We start from the raw sequence: 24,459 nt of genomic DNA, 5'->3' as shown, positions 1-24,459 counted from the left end.
ATATTTTCTCACGGCGAATTAAGTTATACCGGGTTGAAATTTTTACCCATATAGAGGAAAATAAGTCAAATTTACAATACCACACAAAAATTATTAAATGTGTTCTTCTTTCAATCTAAATAGGCTCTAATATATCTGATTAGAGATAATTTGAGAACAGAAGTGGATGTTTTTTTTAAGTTTAATCGACACAAACATTTCACAATTACGTTCATGGAATTTCTTTAATTATTTATCATAATACAGTCAAGATTCGATATACACGGTGGGTGGTACTTTACGCCCATCGCGATTTGTTGATTGCCTTACATCCATTTGAGCTCATTTTGTGTATGTACAGTAGGCTGCAGCTTATTTTTCAAAAGTTGTTGAAACCTTAAATTCGTAAGCTCTTTTGTTTTCGAGTAATAAAAAGGTGTTTTCACTTCAAGTGCCATAACTTCTTCAATTTTCAACCTATTTTAAATCTTTTTTTTATGAATGTCTCGCTTACAAAATTTCGAATAAATTTGTAGAACATCATTTTTTCCAAAATCACGTAAAATATGAGTTTTTAAATATTTAATTCATTTTTTCTTCCTTTTACGAAAAAAAAATGACTTTGGAACCCGATAACTTTTTAACCGCTTGACCGATTTAAAATCTTTTGGCGTGCTTTTGTACAGGGGATAGACAAAATGATCGGGACAGGCAAAATTGTCACTTTTCAAAAAGTGTCCAATTAGCTGTAACTTTTCGAAAAGTGCATCAAATATTCTCATTTTTTTACTGTAAGTTGATCAACTAGTTGCGTATCAAAATTTGAAAAGGTTGCGCTATTCTGCACGAAGTTATAAGCATTTTAGAAAAAGGTAGAATTATCCGATAGCCAACTTTTAGCTGTTTTATCTCCGGATTCAATGAACCGAATGCAATGAAATTTTGTCCATTTATGACTTATATAATAAGCTCTGAAAAACGTTTGATTCAACTTTAAATTATTAACAAGAGGAAAAGTTATAGCGATTTCATTAATTTTATGATTTTTTAGTAAATTGGTCTATTTTTAATATGCATCCCATTACTTTTTCAATGAATTGCCGCATATGTTGTTACTTTTCTTTAAAACATATCTATATTCTAGACAATCAGAGGGAATTTAAATGAACTATAATTAGCATTTTGAATTTTGAAACGATGTTCAAATTTAAGAAAATTGTGTGTTTTATGAGAAAAATAATCTAATTGTTATAATTTTCGTCCGTGTCAAGAATTTTAAGTTATATCAAAAGTTTTTCAAAGCTCATTATATAAGTCATAAATGGTCAAAATTTCATTGCATTCGGTTCATTGAATCCAGAGATATAACAGTTCAAAATTGGCTATCGTATAGTTATACCTTTTTTTAGAATTTATTTAATTTCGTGCAGAATACCCAAGTAACCAAGGTGCTGAAGCCTTATTGCATGCAGATATACGGTGTACTTAGAGCAATCATTACTTTACATGCAAACTTAAAGTTGATTTAAAGTGGAAATGGGCAATTATGCGACTGCTTCAAGATTATACCAGTATAATCCTAATTTGATTCTATAATTGCCCACTTCCACTTTAAATCAACCTTAAGTTTGCATGTAAAGTAATGATTGCACTAAATACACCGTATATCTGCATGCAATAAGGCTTCAGCACTGTGGTTACTTGGGTAGTTCGATCTTTTCCAAATTTTGTCCACGGATACACAAATAGTTAATCAACTTACAGTAAAAATTTGAGAATATTCGATGCACTTTTCGAAAAGTTACAGCTATTTGAAACTTTTCTTAGAAGGGGAAATTTTGCCTGTCCCGATCATTTTGTCTATCCCCTGTAGACATTTTTGTTGCCTGAGAATGCTGGGAATAAACTGTACCTTTAAAGAATGGTATCAACATGAATAAATATCAAAAACTGTTCAGAAACAAGTATTTTACATGAAAAAAGAGAGTTTTGGCAAAATTTTAATAGTTTTCATGCTTAATTTTGGGCTAAAACTGAAAATTTTATTCTAAACTAGCTGTACCCGGCAAACTCTGTCTTGCCTACTGCGTTTTTAGACGTTTAAAGTTTCTAGCCAACACCAATTCCCCGGTCAAAATGTATGGAAGATCAATTTTCAAAAACTCTCAATTTTTCCATGCTTTTTGTCTCATAAACCTTCCTTGGGTGGAAACTCACAGAACAAAACTTAGACGACTAAAATTGGACCTTCCGTTCGCAAGTTATGCGCGGTCCCACTAGACCTGTGCGCCGCCGCGCCACGCCGCCGCACAGTGGGATCATTCTGCAAAAAGACGATCAAAACCTCTAAGAGCCGTTAGATGACATTTTGGCATATAGGTGTCTTTGGAAGATGTGTTCAGAAATATCGTCTCTATTTTTATGCATACTCACTGTATGGTAAAACTGTAGGGTGAACCCGAGCAAAAAAATATTTTTTCAAAATAATTTTTTAGAGGGTAGATGTCTTCAGCAAAGTTGTAGAACAAGTAATTTACAGTATCTTTGCTGAAGACACTATATAGCTTGGACTTCATTTTTTGGGAGAAAATATGAAAGTTTGAAAAACAACCTCAAAATCAGTTTTTTGAACTTTTCCATGATTATATCGTAAAATTTCAACGTAATATGTTCTACAAGTTTGTAGATACTACTAGAATACACTATCTTGCCGAAGACACCAACTCTGTAAAATTGAAAATTGCTCCAGTAAACCATTTTTTTTGAAAAATTTTCACTATTTTCACTATTGAATATTTTTTGCATAGGCACTTTTTGGCAGCCGTGCTATCAAAATTTCAATGCTTTATCATGTCCAGAATAGACCAAAAGTGACTTAACAATCGGGTCTGATAAGGCACTTTGATTTCTGGTGCTATTTTCATAGTCATTTTTTCAAAGAAAATATTCACAAATTTCATACAAATCAATTAATACAAACTGAAAACTCACGAAAACTTTTCGACATTAATATTTGTTAATCCAAATAGTATTCTTGTTGAAATAGTCTACATTTCTAACACTGTGGTTGACTTTACATTGAATATACGACAAAAAATATCGCTTTTTAAATTTTTAGATGAGTTTTAATACCAATTTAAAACTGTGTTTTTTTTTATCTAATTTTTTATTGTAATTCTCAATGCATTTGTTTATGTTAAAATACATACATTAATCAATCAACTAAAACAATGATAACATTTTTTTTTCATTTGCTATGTTAACATTATAACTTCGGTTAAAAAACTAAAAAGGCGAAAATATAATGAATGCCTCTACAAGTTTTGTGTTGAAAATAAAAAAAATAAAATAAAACGAGTGAAACATTGTTACATCACATTGAAATAGCCAGTATCTGTTAGAGATATTCTAGGTTGTAAATCTTACGTCATGATGAAAAATTTTCACAGATATTTTATTGAAATTGGTTATGCTGTTTGATACTCTTAAAAATTTATTTTTTCCATTTTTCAAGAACTGCGTCCGTTAGGTCGATTCCTGTCCATGATTTTCAAAATTCCTTCGTCGTAGACATATTACCTTGGGTAATCCCTTGACAAATCCGCATCAAGATCACGCCTCGATTATGGATACTTTTCCGGAGGAGCCTTTAGTTTTAAGTTTATAATATAACGATTTTTTGAAAAGATAAAAAGGTTTTGTGTCTTTTTGAGAAAGATTTCGTAGATAAGGAAATCACTCAAAGAGGCTTTTCCCTCTTTCAAAATTTGAGGTTCAAAATAAATTACACTAGCAGTTGAAAAAGTCTACATTTATTTAACTTATTTTTTTTTGTTCAGAATTACTACTTGGATGAGCTAAAAATAATATCGAAAGGTTGTATGAGACTTGTGAATATTTTCTTTGAAAATACTATTAAAAAGCTTCAGATATCAAAGTGCCTTATCAGACCCGATTGTTAAGTCACTTTTGGTTTATTCTGGACATGATAAAGCATTGAAATTTTGATAGCACTGCTGCCAAAAAGTGCCTATTCAAAAAATATTCAATAGTGAAAATAGTGAAAAAATTTCAAAAAAATTGGTTTACTGGAGCAATTTTCAATTTTACAGAGTTGGTGTCTTCGGCAAGATAGTGTATTCCAGTAGTACCTACAAACTTGTAGAACAAATCTCGTTGAAATTTTACGATATAATCATGGAAAAGTTCAAAAAACTGATTTGAGGTTGTTTTTTAAACTTTCATATTTTCTCCCTAAAAATGAAGTCCAAGCTATATGGTGTCTTGAGCAAAGTTACTTGAAATTACTTGTTCTACAACTTTGCTGAAGACATCTACCCTCTAAAAAAATATTTTGAAAAAATATTTTTTTGCTCGGGTTTACCCTACAATTTTACCATACAGTGAATGTGCATAAAAATAGAGACGATATTTCTGAACATATCTTCCAAAGACACCTATATGCTAAAATGTCATCTAACGGCTCTTAGAGGTTTTGATCGTCTTTTTTCAGAATGATCCCACTGTGCGCCGCCGCCGACACTTTTTGTCCCACGCCGACGCCGACCGAGGTATCGGCGGCGCGCCATACGCCGCTTTTTGTCACGCCGCCGATTTTCATTTTTCGCGCCGGTGATCAGTGTACGAACAAAATTAAGTTTATATAAAGTTAAGATAAAAAAAAATCTCACGATCACTATCATAAGAGTTTGATTACAATAACTGATTTCTCAACTCTTATAACACACATTCACATCTCTTCAGAAGTTTCTTCAGAGAATCTTCCAGAAGGATTCAGTGATGCCTTCTGGAGATCCACCTAGGGTTCCTCCAGAAAAATCTTCAGGTATGCTCCAGGATGATTTTTTTTCTGAAGATCTCTCATGAAAATCTCGACAGAAGTACTTTCAAAAATTATTTCAGGAGAATTTAGGGATGCCTACTAGAGTCACCCCAACTAACAATCACTCATTTAACAGGCACCATTATGACGAATTAATTCAGCATAATGTTGAATAACATTTGAATTATTTTCACTTACAACCTATGTTCGGGTTTTGTTCACACAAATTTGGAGAAGTTATAAAGCATCATGTTGTGCACCAACTTATTTTGTTGTTGTTAAAAGCGTTTAACAAATATACAGGAAAGCTGTTATTAAACTTTGGCAAAAATGACTGAAAATAAATAAAATGCAAAAATGTTGAACTCTCACGAGAGTAATAAGTTACTCTCATGTTGAGAACAACTATTATGTACATCAGAGATTCATCCAGAAGATCCTTCAGGAATTCTCACAGGAGATCCTTCAGAGATTAGTCTAAGAGTATCTTCAGGAATTTCTACAAGAGTTTCTCTAGGATCTAGGCCAGGAGTTTTCTCAGAGATTCCTCCAAGAGATCCATCAGAAATTCCTGGAATTTGTTCAAGAATCCCTCCTGAAAATCCTTCGGCAATTCCTCTTGGAATTACTCCAGGATGCCTCAAGAAAAATTTGCAGAGATTCTTTCAGGAGTTTTTCAAGGATTACTCCAGAATTTCCTTCGGTGATCTCTCCAGGAGTTCGCTCAGGTGTTTCCCTAATAGCTCCAGGAGAATTCAGGGATGCCTCCATGTGTTCATTAGGATTTCATTCAAAAGATCCTGTTACGTACAGTATTAATTAGTTGTAGTTAGACCGACATAAGACTCACTGATCGAACCTTGTCAGATTGAGCAGAGCATGAGTACCGCAGAAACAGCTTCTCTGTTGCGCACCGCAGACCGATAGCAGTGTAGGTCGTGCAGGTAGTCCCCGATCCTCGGCTTTTGAGTGCCACCGATCGCGCTGTTCAACAGCAGCACAGAAAGATCAATTCAGTCTTCTCCCGTACGTCGGTCGCGCCGGCAAGAATAAATTTATATACAGTCCGCTATAGTCCATTGTGTTAATTTCGTTTGTTTAACAAATCGCCAGTAGTGCAAAACCGAGTGTTTTAAAACCGCAGTCCGAAACGCATTATTCCGCGAGTGAACCGTGGGTGTGACTATCCGGCCAGTGAAGTTTGTTTTAATTCGTAACATTTTCTGGTCCTTCGAACCGGATAGGGCCAATCCGCGGGACCACGTTTTTGTGAATAGTGCGGCGTGGCTTGGGTGCATTGTACTGCACACCCATTGTCCGTTGGTCGAAATTGTGCTCGATCGATGAACTTTCAATCGGAGCCAAAATCTGCGCGCGCGTGTGCAAGTGATGCTGCCGACTTGGGGCAGCGAAGAAAAAGTGCTTTGATTGCTGAATCCCCTGAATGAGAATTGGATTCCTCCTGTGCTGCTGGAAGCTGAATTTCCTGTGTGACCCGGTTATTCTACTTGTTGCTGAGACCGCCGTCCATCCGTTGGCTGTTTATTGGATTTCTGGATGCTGTTTGCCGTCGTCCTGTTCCCCCTTGGAGCAGTTACATCCCGCGCCTAGGATTCAGATAAGTAGCCAGTGTGTGTGTGTGGTTGAGGTGGCTCAGGATAGCGTGGTCTGCATGTGACGCAATCCAGCCGATAGCGCTTTGTTCTGTTGCGTTTAGCAAGCGCTCTGTTACCGTACTGTGGTGCGAGTTTGGACAAATTTGAATATTCTTGTGGAGGATGTTTTTTGAGTTCTCCGGTTGATAATTTGATTTTGGCACAATTGCGATTTGCCGTTTGGATAATTCCCACAATTAGTGGTTGATAATTGAGCTTTCTGTCAGTTCTGTCAATTCGTTCCGCTTGAGGTCTCGGTATCGGTTTTCTGTTCTAGTGAAATGTGATAGTGGTGAATTATCAACGATGACGAAGTCCAGTTTAAGGCAGTTGGTGAAAGAAGAACACCAATTGCAGTCAGCGTTGGAGAATGTGCAAAAGTTTGTGGATAATTTCGACGAAACTCGTGATCAAGATGTGGTTGAATTTCGTTTAGTGAAGCTAGATGACATTTTCGACCGCTTCTGTGCAGTTAGAGTGAAGATTGATGTGCTTCTAGACGAAACTGGTGAAGACTATGAAAGTGCTGGTGATGAAGAAGGTGCTGGTAGTGTGAAGTCCATTCCTACCCGCACTGACAGTGTTCGTACCTACCAAGATTTCGAGAATTCGTACTTTCGACTGAAGTCAGCACTGCTTGCAAAACGGCCCAGAACCCAACTAGGAGTTTTGGAGTGTCAACCTGCGGTCGTAGGTGTTCAGCCATCACGATTGAAGTACCCAGAATTGAAGTTACCGTCGTTTTCCGGAAAGCTGCAGGACTGGATCAACTTTCGCGATAATTTCCGATCGCTGATTCACGACAACGCAGAGCTGAGTCCCATCGACAAGTTTAATTACTTGCGTGCTTCGTTGAGAGATGATGCGCTACTGCAGATCAACCAAGTTCAAGTGAGCGCTGCATCGTACCCTATTGCCTGGGGAATCCTCGAATCGAGGTATGAAAATCATAAGCTGATAGCTCATGAGCACCTGAAAGCGCTGTTTGCAGTTCCGTCAATGAAGTCGGAGTCTTTCGAAGCACTGAACGTTGGCCTAACGACGTTCAAGGTCAATCTACAGCAGTTGGAGAAGCTTGGAGAAAACACCAACAATTGGAGCACTCTTCTGGCGTTCATGCTATCGCAGAAACTAGATACCGCTACGCTCCGCCAATGGGAGACTCATCATGGGTCCAAGGACATCCCGCGATATGACGCCTTGCTAGACTTTCTGGATAAGCATTGCGCGATTCTGCAGTCTACTTCGACACGGAGTGGATTCGAGCAAAAACGTCCGTTCAAGAGCTCAGCTGTTCACACTCTAGTGCCATCCGCTACCAGCAGTTGTCAAATCTGTAATGGTGGACAGCATAGCGTTGAGCAGTGTCGTCGCTTCAGCAAGATGCGAGTGGTGGACAGAAAGCTGGCGATTCGAAGACTTGGGCTCTGTCTGAATTGCTTATCTTCCGGACACTTCGTGGCAGATTGTTCCAGACGTACGTGTTCCAAGTGTGGTCAACGTCATCATTACTTGCTGCATCCGTATTCTCCACCCACTTCTACCCCTCAGAATCCGACTCCGAATACCCCGAACAGGCCTCAAGCCGCGAACGCGAACACAAATGCTCAAACACAGTCTCAAGGACATCAATCGCAATCGAATTCTCAAGGCCAATCCCGGATGAATAATACTCAAACAAATCCACAAACACCTCCCGTCCAAAACACTTCTCCGCCACATACACGACAGTCACCTCCCACAAATACACCGACTACTTCTCACCACACTGCTACTTCACACAACATTCGAAGTCAGCGAACTACTACACTTCTGTCAACCGCGCTCGTGAAGCTCGCCGATCGCTTCGGAAACACAGTCATTGCTCGTGCGTTGCTGGATAACGGTTCGCAGATATGTATGATCACGGAGAACCTGTCTCAGCGGTTGAACTTCAAGCGCTTCCATGAAAACCTACCGGTGAATGGTGTTGGCGGTGCTTCATCGGTGTCCAAACAGTCAGTGTTGGCGAGAATCCTGTCGCGTTGTTCGTCGTTCGAAACTGAAGAAGTGAAATTCTACGTGCTGCCTCGGATAACGTTGAATCTGCCGCAGCAAAGCTTCGACATCAGTACTTGGAAGCTGCCGTCCGACATCTGTTTCGCTGATCCAGGCTTCCGTAGATGCAATCCTTGGCGTGTCTGTTTTCTACGATTTGCTGATGGGAGAGCAGAAAAGGCTCTCGGAATCTGGTCCGATATTGTGCAACACAAAACTCGGATGGATAGTGGCCGGAGAGATTCCAGAAACTCCTGTCACAACCCTCAGTGCAGTCACCGCTTCAGTTTCCACGGAAGAGATCCACGAGCAGCTAGCCCGCTTTTGGGAACTGGAATCCTGTAGAACGAAGAGCTGTCTTTCCATCGAGGAGTCTACGTGCGAGTCGATCTTCGAGCAGACAACGACGAGAGATCCTGATGGCAAGTTTCGGGTAGTACTACCGAAGAAGGATTACGTGTTGAAGCAGTTAGGCGAATCTAAGGCGATTGCTACCAAGCGGTTCATGGGACTAGAACGTCGCTTGAACGCGAACCCGGAGATGAAGGCTCTGTACACAGAATTTATCCACGAGTACCTGCTGATGGGTCACATGCGAGAAGTTCGTGATGACGAGGAAGAGCCGAAACACAGCTACTATTTGCCACATCATGCAGTCCTGAAACCTGACAGTACCACGACGAAGCTCAGAGTAGTGTTCGATGCGTCATGTGCTACAGACACAGGAGTTTCCCTGAACGATACTCTGATGGTGGGACCGGTGGTACAGAGTGACCTCTTGTCCGTTCTGATTCGCTTCCGACTCCAACAGTATGCGATCGTCGCTGATGTGGAGAAGATGTATCGCATGATCAACGTAGTCGAAGAGGATCAACCGCTGCAGAGGATTCTTTGGCGAGAGTCCGTAGATGAGCCACTCCGAACGTACCAGCTGACGACCGTGACCTACGGTACTTCTGCCGCACCGTATCTAGCAACACGGAGCTTGAAGAGATGCGCAGAGGAGGGAGAGCAGACGAATCCACCCGCAGCCAAAGTCATCAAGAAGGATTTCTACGTTGACGATATGTTAACTGGAGCGAAGTCTGTGAAGGAAGGAATACGGCTTTGTAAGGATGTCCTGTCGCTACTTGGTTCCTTTGGTTTCAACCTCCGAAAGTGGCATTCCAACCAGCCTGCGATCCTGAAGAGCATTCCACGTCACCTGCGTGACGAGCGAGAGCTGCTAGATATTGACGCGACAGCTACAGTAAAGACCCTCGGCTTAACCTGGGAACCGGCGACAGACTTGTACTGGTTCAAAACACCTCGCTGGAGCCCGAAGCTTCCAGTGACACAGCGTATCGTACTGTCTGATTCCGCACGTTTATTCGATCCGTATGGTCTTGTAGGGCCAGTGATCGTGCAGGCGAAGATGTTTCTCCAAGAACTTTGGAAACGGAAGTATTCTTGGGACGAACCGTTGAGCGCAAATCTGCAATCACAGTGGCTCGAGTTCAGAACGAACTTGGATCGAATCGATGCAGTTTCCGTACCCCGCTGGATCGCATTCAGCGATAATGTGATATCATGCGAACTACACGGATTCTGTGACGCCTCAGAAAAGCGTACGGAGCAGCAATATACCTACGTTGCGTTGCACAAGACGGAACAGTTACAGTTCGGCTGGTGATGGCTAAGTCCAAGGTAGCTCCATTGGAAGACTTGAGCAAAAAGAAGAAAAGGCAGTCGATACCCCGATTGGAGTTGTCTTCAGCCCTGCTATTGGCGCACTTGTACGAGACAGTAGCAGAAAGTATTCAGATCCCAGCGAAGACGTTCTTCTGGACCGACTCGACTATCGTGAAGTGTTGGCTTTGTTCCCATCCGTCCAGATGGCAAGCGTTCGTCTCCAACAGAGTGTCAGAGATTCAGCATATCACTCGAGAAGGCGTTTGGAACCACGTGCCTGGCGTCGAGAACCCGGCAGATGTAATATCTCGAGGTGTAACACCGCTGCAGCTTGCCGAATGTTCAATCTGGTGGAATGGACCGACCTGGCTCCAAGAAGACCCGAGTGCTTGGCCGAAGATGAGTAGCAGTTCAGAACAACAGTATGATTCAGTAACGTTGGAGGAAAAACCGCTAGTGACAGCAGCGCTGCAGATGCTACCGCCCAGTGAGATCTTCACCCGCTATTCGTCTTTGATGAAGCTAGTTCGATCAACTGCCTGGACACTTCGTTTTGCCAACAACTGCAGAACTGGAAATCGAGCCTGCAGACGAAGTGGAGTCCTGAACGCGAAAGAACACGAAGAAGCTCTGATCGCATTAGTGAAGCTGGCGCAGTCGGAGTGTTTCCCAGTGGAATTGGCAGATCTAGCAGCGAAGGGGCAAGTGAAACCCAGTTCGAGATTGCATACGAAGGATCCGTGTCTGCGAGATGGATTAATACGTGTTGGCGGAAGACTTCGCCATGCTCCAGTGTCGTTCAGCAGAAAGCATCCGATTATGCTGGAGAGTAATCATCCACTGACAAAGCTGATAATGGTTGACTACCATCACAGACTGCTCCACGGAGGAGCGCAGCTGATGCTATCCTGTATGAAGGAGAAATTCTGGCCGCTATCAGGAAGGAACCTAGCACGGAAGGTAATGCACGAATGCGTAACCTGCTTCAGAGCTCGTCCACGAGCCCACGAACAGTTGATGGGAGACCTGCCCATGGAACGAGTGACTCCTGCTCCAGTTTTCCTTCGCGTCGAAGTCGACTACTGTGGTCCATTCAATGTTCGTCAAGCGTCTCGTAAGGCAGCAAAAATCAAATGCTACCTGTGCGTGTTCGTCTGCCTGGTAGTGAAGGCGGTTCACATAGAGATGGTAGCAGATCTCACTACGGAGGCGTTCATGGCGGCACTGAGACGATTCGTGTCGCGGCGTGGGAAGCCAGAAGTGATCTTCTGTGATAATGCTACGAACTTCGTAGGAGCGCGTCGAGAAATCAGCGAATTGCAAAGGTTATTCCGAGCAGAACAGTTCCAAAACGCAGTTGTGACGGAAGCAGCCAGCAACTCGATTGAGTTCAAGTTCATTCCCGCCAAATCGCCGAACTTCTGCGGATTATGGGAAGCGGCCGTGAAGTCCCTGAAAGGCCACATGCGCAGAGTGATAGGGAACACCGTACTCCGTCCGGATGAAATGTTAACTGTTGTGACGCAGATCGAAGCCTGTCTGAATTCGAGACCGATCACTCCAATTAGCAACGACCATCGAGACCTGGAAGCATTGACCCCCGGACACTTTTTGGTGCAGCGTCCGCTAACAGCGATTCCGGAACCGAGTCTGGAGGACATCCCGGAGAATCGACTGAGCAGATGGCGCTTGGTTCAGCGTTACAGTCAGATGCTTTGGAAGCGATGGTCTACGGACTATTTGTCAGATCTCCACAACCGTAACAAGTGGACGCGAAGAAGGGATAATCTGCATATCGGAACAATGGTGTTACTGAAGGAAGATAAGCTACCGCCGCTGCAGTGGCAGCTTGGACGCGTGATAGAGATTCACCCAGGAGCAGATGGTATCATCAGGGTGGTTACCGTTCGCACGCAGCAAGGATCATTCCGTCGAGGAATCCAGAAGATATGTATTCTTCCGATTCAGCACAACCAACCGCAGGTCGAGGAAGCACATTAGTTTAGCATCAGTACATCAGCCCGCCAAGTAGATTAAGTATTTCCGCCCCCGTTGGGGCACTTTAGGCAGCAGGCGGCACACATTTCGCCGTTGATGTCTGGGGGCGACCCTCAAGTTACGTTCATCCTGTTTTCGTTTTTTGTTGGAACCTACCGCTTTGCTTTCCATCGCTAGGGATGTGAACATCAACTGTCTCCACTGTCGTCGCCGCAGCCCAGACGATCCATTTGATGTGATGCTTCTACCGTTCCTGTTACCTGCTCAGACATCCATCAGGCTAAGTACGCCCCCATAAGGGGCAACTGTCGGCATTTCGCGGTGCTTTATTACCGCTACGCCACGGGGGCGACGTATAAGTTACGTTGATCCGCTTTAGTGTTTCTTCTGGATCCCAATCGCCTCGTATCTTCAACAGATCATCGGAATCTTCGCTCATCGCTAGTCATCAGTGTTCCCTAGCCCGAGAGAGATGCCCGGACACCCATTCAATGTACAGTCCAGCGTTTTCATCAGCTCATCGTGCCAGCAGCTAGGAGCTGCGCTTCAACTAAGTATTCATTGCCCCCACGGGGCAACTTTGGCAAGCTATTGGACATTCCGTCCGTTTATCGCCAGGGGGCCGACCGTTAAGTTACGTGTCTCCTCTGTAAGCCCGTGTCTCGGATTACAGCCGTATTTATCTTCGACAGGCATCGAACCGTCAGATACCGCAGTCGCCAGTGGCAAGTTCCAATTCTACCGGACGTATGACATCAGTGCACGGATTCATCGTCTACGTGATGCGGACGTCGTCATCAGTGACCAGCCATAGGAGGAGCAACCGATCCTGTCCAGTCAATGTACAATCGCATATGTATAAAGTGTAAGAGTAAGCGACGAGATCGTCGAGCCGTTGTAACGAAGAGTCGAATTGTTTGTTCATTGTTCAATTGTACTAGTTAGATTATCGTTCAAGTTTGTTTGTGTTGAGTTAACTCAAGGCCGCCGGCATGTTACGTACAGTATTAATTAGTTATAGTTAGACCGACATAAGACTCACTGATCGAACCTTGTCAGATTGAGCAGAGCATGAGTACCGCAGAAACAGCTTCTCTGTTGCGCACCGCAGACCGATAGCAGTGTAGGTCGTGCAGGTAGTCCCCGATCCTCGGCTTTTGAGTGCCACCGATCGCGCTGTTCAACAGCAGCACAGAAAGATCAATTCAGTCTTCTCCCGTACGTCGGTCGCGCCGGCAAGAATAAATTTATATACAGTCCGCTATAGTCCATTGTGTTAATTTCGTTTGTTTAACAAATCGCCAGTAGTGCAAAACCGAGTGTTTTAAAACCGCAGTCCGAAACGCATTATTCCGCGAGTGAACCGTGGGTGTGACTATCCGGCCAGTGAAGTTTGTTTTAATTCGTAACAGATCCCTAAGCTGCTATTTCAACGGGAGTTCGTTCAGGTATCCTTCTAGAAGTCCCTTTAAATATTCTATCAGAAGGATTCATAAATACCACCTGAAGATCCATCAAGAATCCCGTGAGAAGATTCTTCAAGAATTTTTGCAGGAGGTCTTTAGAAATTAGATAAGGAGTTCCTGCAGGGATTCCTTCTGAAGAACCATTAGCAATTCTTACAGCAGTTCTTTCCAGGAGTTCCATCAGAGAATCCTCCAGGAGTTTCAGGGATTCTTGCAGATGCTTCTTCGGAGATTCCTGCTGAATTTCTTCAGGGATTCTTACAGAAGTTCCTTCAGAAATCATTACAGAAGTTCCTTCAGAGAATCTCATACAAAGATCCAAAGATACCGCCAGGAGAACTCAGGGATTACCCCAGCAGTTTATACAGCGATTCCTTCCAAGATTTCTTCGTGATATCCTTAAGGCATTGTTCGAGAAGTTCTTCCAGGGATCGCTCCTGGGGTTCTTTCAATTTAAAGATTGAGATTGAGAATTTTTTCAGAAAGACTCACGGATGCTTGCAGCAGTTACATCAGAGATTTCTCCAAAAGCTCATTCAGGAATTCCTACAGGAGTTCCTTCAGGGAATCTTGTAGGAGTTCCTTCAGGGAGTCTTGTAGGAGTTCCTTCAATAAGTTCCTTAGGATAACAATCAGGCATATCTCCAGGATATTCTGAGTGATCTTTCATAGAGTTTCTACAAAAAATCTTCAAGTATTTCCTTCTAAAATTCTTTAGAGAATACCTCCTACAAATTCTTCCCCCTACCCAGAAAGATCCGCTGAAAATCTTTCGAGGATTCCGCCTGGAAATCCTGTGGATATTCCTACCGGAATTCCTTCGAGCATTCCCCAGGAATCCCTGCAGGGATTTCTCCTGTAATTTCTTCGGGGATTCCTCCTAGACTTCCTTCAGGGGTTCCCCAGGAATTCCTTCGAAGATTCCTTCGAAGATTCCTCCTGGCTTTTTCCTGTAATTCTTTCGGGGATCCCTCTTGGAATTCCTCCGGAGATTCTTCCTAGATTTTCTTTCAGGGTATCCTCCTTGACTTTCTTCGATGATTCCTCATTAAATTTTTTCGGGGATTTCTTCTAATCTTCCGTCAAATTTCTTTGGTGGTTCCTCTTAGAATTCTTTCGGAGAATCCACCAGGATTCCTCATGGAATATCTTCTGCACTTCATTTAGGGATTCCTCTTGGGTTTCCTTAGGGCATTCATCGTAGAATTCATTCAGCAATGTCTTCTGGAATTCCTTTGGGGATTCTTTTTGGAATTTCTTCGGGTATTCCTCCCAGACATCCTTCATAGATTCCTCCTGAAATTCTTTCAGGGCTTTCTCTTGATATTTTTACGTGGATTTCTCCTGAAATTTCTCCGGGGTTTCCTCCTGGAATTACTTTGATGATTGCTCTTAGAATTTCTTCGGAAATTCTTCCTGGATTTGCTTCAGTGATTCCTCATGAAATTCCTTCAGGAGTCCTTCTGCAATTCCTTTGGGATTTCTTTCTGGAATTGTTTCAATGATTTCTCCTAGAATTCCTTCAGGGATTCATCATGGAATTCCTTGGGAGATTTTTTCTGGACTTCCTATGGGAATTCCTCTTAATAATCCTTCGAGTATTCTGCTTGGAAATCCTTCGAAGATTTCTCCCAGTTTTCCTTTATGAGTTCCCTCCCGGGATTACTGCAGGGATTTCTCCTTTCATTTCTTCGGGGATTTCTCCAGGAATTCTTCCAGGAATCCCGTCACATATTCCTGCTGGACCTCCTTCAGGGATTTCTCTTGGACTTCCTTCGGGGATTCCTCCTGGAATTAATTCGAAGATTCCTTCATAAATTCCTACGTGAATTCCTTCCAGAGTTCCTTCGGGGATTTCTCCTGAAATTTCTTTGGGGATTCCTCCTGATATTCCGTCGGGGATTCCTCCTGAAATTTCTGCGGGAATTCCTCTTCGATTTTTTTCGGAGATATCTCCTGGAATTCTTTTGGAGGTTCCTTTTGAAATTCCTGCGGGATTTCCTCCTAGAATTATTTCAGGGGTTTCTCATGGAATTCCTACGAGGATCCCTCCTGGATATTTTTCGATGATACCTCCTAGAAATATTTTGAGGATTTCTTTTCGAATTTCTTAAAAAATAAAAATCTGAAATTTTTTTGGGGATTCCTCCTGGACTTCCTTCATCAAACCTCCTGAGATTTTTTCGGGGACTCCTCTTGATATTCCGTCGTGGATTCCTCCTGGAATTCCTTCGGGGATTCGCGATTCCTCATAGATTTCCTTCAGAGATTCTGCCTTTCATTCACTCAAAAAATCCTCATGGAATCACTCCTCCTGGAGTTCCTTCGGGATTCCCTTCTTGAATTTCTTCGGTGATTTCTAGAATTCCTTTGTGAATTTCTCCTGGTATTCTAAGAATCTTCCTAGAGCTCCTTCGAGGATTGCTTTTTGAATTACTTTGGAGATTCCTCTTCCACTTCCTATGGGGATTCGTCTTATTATTCCTTCGGTGTTTCCTTTTTGGAAGAATCCGCTTGTAATTCCTTCGGAGATTCCTCCCGGAGTTCCTTCTGAGGTGACCTCTGGGATTCCTGCAGGGATTTCTCCTGTATTTTCTTCGGGGATTCTTTCTAGACTTCTTTCGCGGATTCCTCCTAAAATTCATTCGGTGATTTCTCCTGATCGGGGATTACTCGTGGAATTCCTTTGGTGATTTCTCTTTTCTGGAATTCCTTCGGTATTCCTGCAGGGATTCCTCCTGAAATTTCTGCGGGAATTCCTCTTCGATTTTTTTCGGAGATAACTCCTGGAATTCTTTTGGAGGTTCCTTTTGAAATTCCTGCGGGATTTCCTCCTAGAATTATTTCAGGGGTTTCTCATGGAATTCCTACGAGGATCCCTCCTGGATATTTTTCGATGATACCTCCTAGAAATATTTTGAGGATTTCTTCTCGAATTTCTGAAAAAATAAAAATCTGAAATTTTTTGGGGATTCCTCCTGGACTTCCTTCATCAAATCCTCCTGAGATTTTTTCGGGGACTCCTCTTGATATTCCGTCGTGGATTCCTCCTGGAATTCCTTCGGGGATTCGTGATTCCTCATAGATTTCCTTCAGAGATTCTGCCTTTCATTCACTCAAAAAATCCTCATGGAATCACTCCTCCTGGAGTTCCTTCGGGATTCCCTTCTTGAATTTCTTCGGTGATTTCTAGAATTCCTTTGTGAATTTCTCCTGGTATTCTAAGAATCTTCCTAGAGCTCCTTCGAGGATTGCTTTTTGAATTTCTTTGGAGATTCCTCTTCCACTTCCTATGGGGATTCGTCTTATTATTCCTTCGGTGTTTCCTTTTTGGAAGAATCCGCTTGTAATTCCTTCGGAGATTCCTCCCGGAGTTCCTTCTGAGGTGACCTCTGGGATTCCTGCAGGGATTTCTCCTGTATTTTCTTCGGGGATTCTTTCTAGACTTCTTTCGCGGATTCCTCTTAAAATTCATTCGGTGATTTCTCCTGATCGGGGATTACTCGTGGAATTCCTTTGGTGATTTCTCTTTTCTGGAATTCCTTCGGTGATTCACCCTAGAATTCTTTTGAGAATATCTCCTAGAATTCTGTCGAGGATTTCTCTTGGAATTCTTTCGGGGATTGCTCCTAGAGTCATTTCTGGGATTCCTTTTAGAATTCCTTCGGGGGTTTCTTTTGAGCGGTTCTTCCTTCGGAGATTTCTCCTGATATTTTATTGGGGATTCCTTCTGGATTTCCTTCGGGATTCCATCTTGAAATTCCTAAGGTGATTCCTATTCGAATTTCTTCGCAGATTCCTTCTAGAATTCCTTCGGGGGTCCCTCACGAAATTCCTCCGGGGATTCCGTTTAGAATTCCTCCGGGAATTCGTCTTAGAATTCCTCCGGGGATTCGTCTTAGAATTCCTCCGGGGATTCTTCCTAGAATTCCTTCGGAGTTTCCTGCTGGAATACCTTATGGGATTCCTCCTGAAATTCCTCCAAAAATTCCTCATGAAATTCTTTCGGAAATTCCTCCTAGTATTCTCTCTGGGATTTCTGCTGGAATTCCTTCAGAGATTCCTTCTCAATATTTTTCGTTGATTCCTCCTTGAAATCCTTTGAAGATTCTCTCTTTAAATTCTTCAGAAATATCCGCTAGAATTCCGTCGGGGATTGCTCCTGGAGTTCCTTTGGAAATTCCTGCTGTAGTTTCCTAGGGATTCCTGCTTGAATTCATTATGGAATCCTCCTGGAATTTCTTTCGAAGATTCGTCCTGGATTCCTTCGGAAATTTCTCGAAAACTTCAATCAGGGATTTCTTCAGAATTTTCTGCAGAGATCTCTAAAAGAGAATCTTCAACCGCCAGAGATTCCTGCAGAAGTTTATGCAGGGTTTCATACAACAGTTCTTGCAGAGATTAGTCCAGAATTTTCCTCTTGGATTTCTTCATGAGTTTCTTTCCTAGGATTCCTTCTGAGATTCCTCCCTGAAACCATTCGAGGATTCCTTAGTGTAAATAGTGTGACTTTATTATCAAGTTTGACAGCTTCTGAAGATTCTGAGAAAACAAAAAAAAACTGTAGCAAAATCAATATTTCATTGCCCTTTATTTGCAATGGAGTAATGCAACGTTCATTACACGCAGGATACCGGTAATGTCTCAATATTCCGTTCCAATTATAAATATTTGTTAATCCTAATCCCGAAACAGCCGCGAGTACTTCGGCTTCCCAAACTAATATAGTATTAAGGCAGTTAAAAATTTGAAAAATGTAAACAACGTAAAAACAAAAATGTACAAATAATTTCGGCTCATTTATGCCCATCCCAACAAACATTGTAGCTGTACAGGAATGGAACAAAAATAACTCTTGAGCAAACTTTAGTTTAAGAAACTGTTATTCAAGTAGTTCTGTTTCTTGGGATGTGGCGTCCAAGCCTTCCAAATAAACGAATAAGTAAAAAAAATCGCAATAGGTCTAATCACGTAGTGACGAACCCGAACAGAAATAAAAAAGATATTAATTTTAACGTAATAGTTCATGTCATCAATGGTCATGATAAAGCTGAGACTACAAATTCAAGAGCGTAATGACAACTTTTTCGCTTTGCCAATATTTAAATTATGGTCAAATTTTGGTCACGCCGATTCACGCCGCCGCCGCCGCCGCCGAAGGCTGCCACCGGCGTGACGCCGATGACGCCGCCGCCGCCGGCCAAAAATGGCCCTCACGCCGCCGCCGAGCAAAATATATTCGGCGCACAGGTCTAGGTCCCACGTATGCCACTGAATTTTTATAGGGTACTAGCTGTACCCGGCAAACATTGTCTTGCCTACTACGATTTTTGACGTTTCAAGTTTCTATTCAAGACCAAGTTCCCGGTCACAAAATGTATGGAAAATCGATTTTCAAAAACTTTCAGTATTTCCATGTTTTTTGCCTCATAAACCTTCCTTGGGTGAAAACTAACAGAACAAAACAAAGTTGAGCCAAATCCGACGTTTCGTTCGCGAGTTATGAGCAGTCCCACGTATGCCACTGCATTTTTATATATATAGATAGATAATCATATTGTTGTCTTAAACTTCAATTTTTAGAGTGCTCTCAATTCAAAAATATTTTCATGTTCAAACTACGAGGATTTTTTTTTCGAAAAAAAGTCCTAAATATGATGCTTAGTATCTAGTTTGGAGTAAAAACTTACAAAAAATCGTCCTTTACTCCAATTTTACATGTACAAACAAGTTTTAAGGCATGTTTTGGCAGTTTTTGGTAAACAGTATAATGAAAATGACGAATAGTTTGTTCAGAACAAAGATAGGCAACAGAAATACAGTACGGACCCGATTTTGTCAGCCCCATTTTGCGACAAACTTTTTGCTCTTATTATCTAACGGTCCAACTTTGACCAATTCATTTCAGATCATCATTAAACTACTGCTGAAAGGCAGAACATAGAGGGATAAAAAGTGTGAATATCTGATTGATTTTTTGAGGGAAGCAAAAAATGTGTTCCGGAAATAGGCTGACAAGATCGGGTCACTTATGTATCTACAAAAGCATGCCAAAAGATTTGAAATCGGTCAAGCGGTTAAAAAGTTATCGGGTCCCAAAATCATTTTTTTTGTAAAAAGAAGAAAAAAAAATCTTTAAAAACTCATATTTTGCAATTTGAATTTTGCATTTTGGAAAAAAAATCAAGCTCTACAAGTTTATTCGATATTTAATTTGTGAGAGATTCATAAAAAAGATTGAAAATCGGTTGAAAATTGAAAAAGTTATGGTACTTGAAATGAAAACACCTTTTTATTACTCGAAAATTCAATATTTTTGGCTCAAACTCAAAGGTGTCTCTTTTTATGTCATTTGAATCCAGAAGATCTTACGAATTCCAAGTTTCAACAACTTTTAAACAATAAGCCGCAGCCCAATGTACAGGGGATAGACAAAATGATCGGAACAGGCAAATGTTTCACTTTTCAAAAAATTACTGTGAGTTGATCAACTTGTTGTGTGTTGGCGGACAAAATTTGGAAATGTTGGGCTATTCTGCACAAAGTTATAAGCATTTTAGAAAAAGGTAAAATTATCCGATAGCCAACTTTGAGCTGTTATATCTCCGGATTCAAAGAACCGAATGCAATGAAATTTTGTCCATTTATGACTTATATAGAGTAAGGTGGGGCAAAAGTTCGACCTTAGTTGAAAATTCAACTTATTTCAAAAAATCGAAGCGGATTAAAATGGATAAATACCGTGTGATGATTCTACCATCCATGAACTAAAATTTTGCTGAACAAAGTTACGCCAAATGTCTTTTCAATTTTGAGTTACAACACTTTTTGTATGTGTGTGTTTTATTCGAACTCTTGCCCCACCACTGGGGCAAAAGTTCGAGTCTAGTGTTTCAGGAATTTCGCTAACCGTAGCACACTATTTTGACATTTTGGTAATAGGAATACCTGAAACCACTTAATATTTGATGTTAGAACTGGAATACACTTTAAAATTCGATTTGGATTTTACCCAAATCAGGGTTAAATTTACTACACCAAAAATTAGTAGTTTTCCGCCAAATTCCGATAAAACAACAACTTTTTTCAACTTTTATCGAATTTTCTCACTAATTCCATCACTCTTAGAGATAATATGTACATTTTGCAGAATTTTAGGTTTATACCTAAAGTTGCCACATGACTCATACTTTTGCCCCACAATTCGAACTTTTGCCCCACTATGTGTAAAATACGTTGGAAATCTTTTTTGCAAAAAGTTATACATGCTAGAGCATCTTCAAAATATACCTAGTTACGCCCCAAAATAAAATATCGTATTCGATTTCATTAAAATTTCATTCCATGCGTTGGAAGGTCCATCGCATGTTACAATTTTTTGATCAAAAACTAACATTTTGTCATAACTTCTCGAAATATTGATCAATTTTCATAATTTTTGGAGTGAAAAACTCTTTTTCAGAAAGGGTTCGAACAACCTTGACACCCGAAAGAAATAATATGAATTGAGCTCAAAAACTTCAAAAGAAACTCTTGCCCCACTTTACTCTAATGAGTTCTGAAAAACGTTTGACTCAACTTGAAATTATTCAACAGAAAAAATTATAGCGATTCCATTAATTTTATGATTTTTTGGTATATTGGTCTATTTTTATTATTATTATTTTTATTATTATTATTATTATTTTTCTTTATTATCGAGATTTTCAGCCCTCGGCTGGTTCATCTCGTCCGGCTATGTTGTTACTTCCATTCAAAACATATCTGTGTTCAAGACAATTAGAGGGCATTTAAATGAACTATAATTAGCATCTTGAATTTTGGAACGATGTTGAAATTTAAGAAAATTTGGTGTTTTATTAGAAAAATAATCTCATCGTTATAATTTTCTCCATGTTAAGATTTTCAAGTTAAGGCGAAACTGGAAGCATTTCCTCATTTTTTCAGTTTATGATTTTTTTTAAAAAATAACGAAGCAATATTTTCAAAAACGGGTTTCGTACACATGTAGACTGTAGAGTATGGATCAGTGTATTTTCTGATTTTTTTTTCGTGTTGAAAAAGTTTTCCATTTTTTCAAAAACCATTTTTTTGTGAAATTTCGTTCAAAAATGGTTTCTGCAAAAACGAAAAACATTTTCCACTACAAAAAAAATCAGAAGATACCTTGATCTATCCTCTACATGTGTACAAAAACCGATTTTGAAAATATTGCTTCGTTATTTAATAAAAAATCAAAAACCAAAAAGTGAGGTAATGCTTCCAGTTTCGCCTTAAGTCAGTAAATTGTCTAAACACCCATAACGTGGGTAGATCACCTTAGAATGGTGCGTTGCGGTGTAAGATCTACCAAATCAAATTTTGATCTTGATATTTACCGTTTTATAAATATTGCAAGATCAAAGTTTGATGCACTTTTTTGTGTTTTGTAGTTTTTTTGTTTCAATGTACTGCTAATTATCATTTTATTTCAGCAGGATTCAGGTAAATTTATCGTATGGTATGAATAATATTGTTAAAATATGTAACTGTGGCGAGCGTATCACTATTATGTAGCTTATTTGACGTACGATGTTAATATTGTTTTATATTTCAGATTAACAGCCGAAGGATCTAGTAATTCAACCAAATGCTATCAAGATGACGAGGAAACCAGGATGAAATTGGCAGACAACTGATTCGAAGCAGTCTAACAATCCGAGGCCCGGAGGGCAGAGTCTCATACTAACCAACTGAGCAAATGTCGGAATGTGTGTTTATTACCAAAATATTCACAAATAATTACGCAAAACTTTTGAGAAACGGCAGTTAGCACTTCACACTAACTGTTATGTCATAAATATATGAAAGCTGTTCCTTACGACTAGTTATATCGAGTTAAACTAGATTCTGACACAGATTATGACAAACACATCAAATACACAAAGGGCAAATCATTGGAGCAAAAGCGAAACACTAAAACGCTTTAAACCGAAAACTCTAAAAAAAGAACTTTTGCGCCAACCTGATCGAGTTGCGAGTTGATTGATTAGCCAACTGGTACACTATGGCGAAGAAGGGTGCAAAGAAGCCGAAATTTTAAGAAAAATGATTAATTTCTACCATAGTAAATGTGGAGTTTAAATGAGTGCAACCATCTTTTGTGAACGTGATCAGTTGTTCACAAAAATTTTCTTATTGAATTACATCATGAAAGGGTGAAAATCAACTATGGCGAATAAATAGTACTATAGTCATAACTGGATCACTTACCCTATATAGTTATTTTTGCAAATAAGAAGGTTTGATTTCCAATTTCTTTGAAAATATGGACCACCCTAACTTTCACGCACATTGGAAGTTGGGCCTTATTATTAGGGACAACTTTGTAGAAAATCATATTTGAGCTTGAGCTTGAGCTTGATTGACCGCCCGCAGTTGCTACTCCAGTATCGCCAGATCAGCTACACTCACACAAGGAACCAATGAGATAGCTGCTTGGGACTAACAGGCATCTTCAGTGTGTGAGCGTTGGTGGTCTTGTATTTTTAGGCGACAATGGCGCCTGCTGCGTCAGGTTGCAGGTCAATGAGGAAGGGGAGGGAAGTGATGATTGCAATCGCTTGCCCACATCAGGCCGTTGAGTCCTCTGCGCCTGCACAAGGTCATGCGGATGATGGTGAGTTGGTGGGAAATGTTTATTTTTGGGCACATGGATCATGCATTGGTACAAGGGTGCCAGGCGTAAAGCGATAGATTGTGTGAAGATTACTGTGAAGCGGCACAGTCCGCTTGGTTGCATAACTTGTAGGCGTTATATGATAGATTGACACTGTGCTGTGATGAAAGTTTGAAGGAAGGGAAACGGTTTTTTTTTTTTCAATCCGTTTCTGGTTCTAGCGATCGCTACGAACGTACGAATATACGTGAGATGTATATGTAGGAGAGAGATAGTGAGAGAGAAAGTAGATAGGAAGATACAAAGTAGGAGGAAAGGGACGAGCCAGGGATTGAACCCAGGACCTTCTGCATGTGAATCAGAAGCGGTAGCCACTAGACCACCAAGCTCGTCACTTTGTAGAAAATCATATTTGTCAGAAAAACTCATTTGGAGGCGCTGAATGCATATTTTCTAGCAAATCTGTTTCGTGGACCATTGTGCATTGTGGCAAGTAGCTATAGGCTTACTTTACGCACAGACAAACAGACGTCTCACTCTACTCACTTTTCATCGTTCCCCTTTTTAACGGATTATTCAAATATTCCGTAGTTCGCAAATCGATCGCTCATGGCGCTCGCATCGTTTTTGCTCCTGTTTGACGTTTGCACACTGCCGCCATCTACTCAGTGGGTTTGCTAACCACAGCGTTATTAGTATTGGGCGATTCTCTTTTCGTGACGATGGTTTTTATCGCATTTTGTTCCAAATGATACGTTTTCTGCTAAACCCTTTTCAGGGCGCTGTTTGAACCCGTAGTGGCACGCTTATGCGTTTATGTCGATCCTATTCCCTTACCTTCCTGTTCCCTATCCCATCCCTTATTCCTCCCTTGCCTCTCCCTCAAGTAAATGATGAATAGGCTCGTATTCATGACGATGGCACAAATTTCCCAAATGGAGAAGATCGTGCCTCTGGAGCCGACCTACTGATAGTGTTGTAAACCTTAAACACTCGCTGTTAATATAGGGCTTGCAAACACAAACACGATAAAAAGATATACAATGCTTGAATTCTTTTGCTTCCATTTCTAAGGAAATTGTTTATGTTCTGAAAATGCATAAAATTGTAGCAAATGCATAAAGATTTTGTATAAAATCAATGCTTTCTTTA

The 24,459-nt window shown here is 40.8% G+C and overlaps 2 protein-coding genes across 2 annotated transcripts; both read left to right on the top strand.

Annotated features, from left to right (window-relative positions):
• The first annotated feature begins 6,783 nt into the window (after positions 1-6,783).
• LOC134286492 (uncharacterized) lies at positions 6,784-10,186 on the top strand. Its single transcript, XM_062848108.1, has 2 exons — positions 6,784-8,587; positions 8,640-10,186. Exons 1-2 carry the CDS (start codon positions 6,784-6,786, stop codon positions 10,184-10,186), a joined length of 3,351 nt encoding a protein of 1,116 aa, XP_062704092.1.
• On the top strand, positions 10,186-12,186 carry LOC134286491 (uncharacterized). Its single transcript, XM_062848107.1, has one exon. It carries the CDS (start codon positions 10,186-10,188, stop codon positions 12,184-12,186), a length of 2,001 nt encoding a protein of 666 aa, XP_062704091.1.
• Positions 12,187-24,459: the final 12,273 nt, after the last annotated feature.

Source organism: Aedes albopictus, chromosome 2 (genome assembly GCF_035046485.1).
Source record: "Aedes albopictus strain Foshan chromosome 2, AalbF5, whole genome shotgun sequence".
Lineage (NCBI taxonomy): Eukaryota > Metazoa > Arthropoda > Insecta > Diptera > Culicidae > Aedes > Aedes albopictus.
Note: the sequence above shows the minus strand (reverse complement) of the source record. Positions and strands in the feature narration are given on the sequence as shown.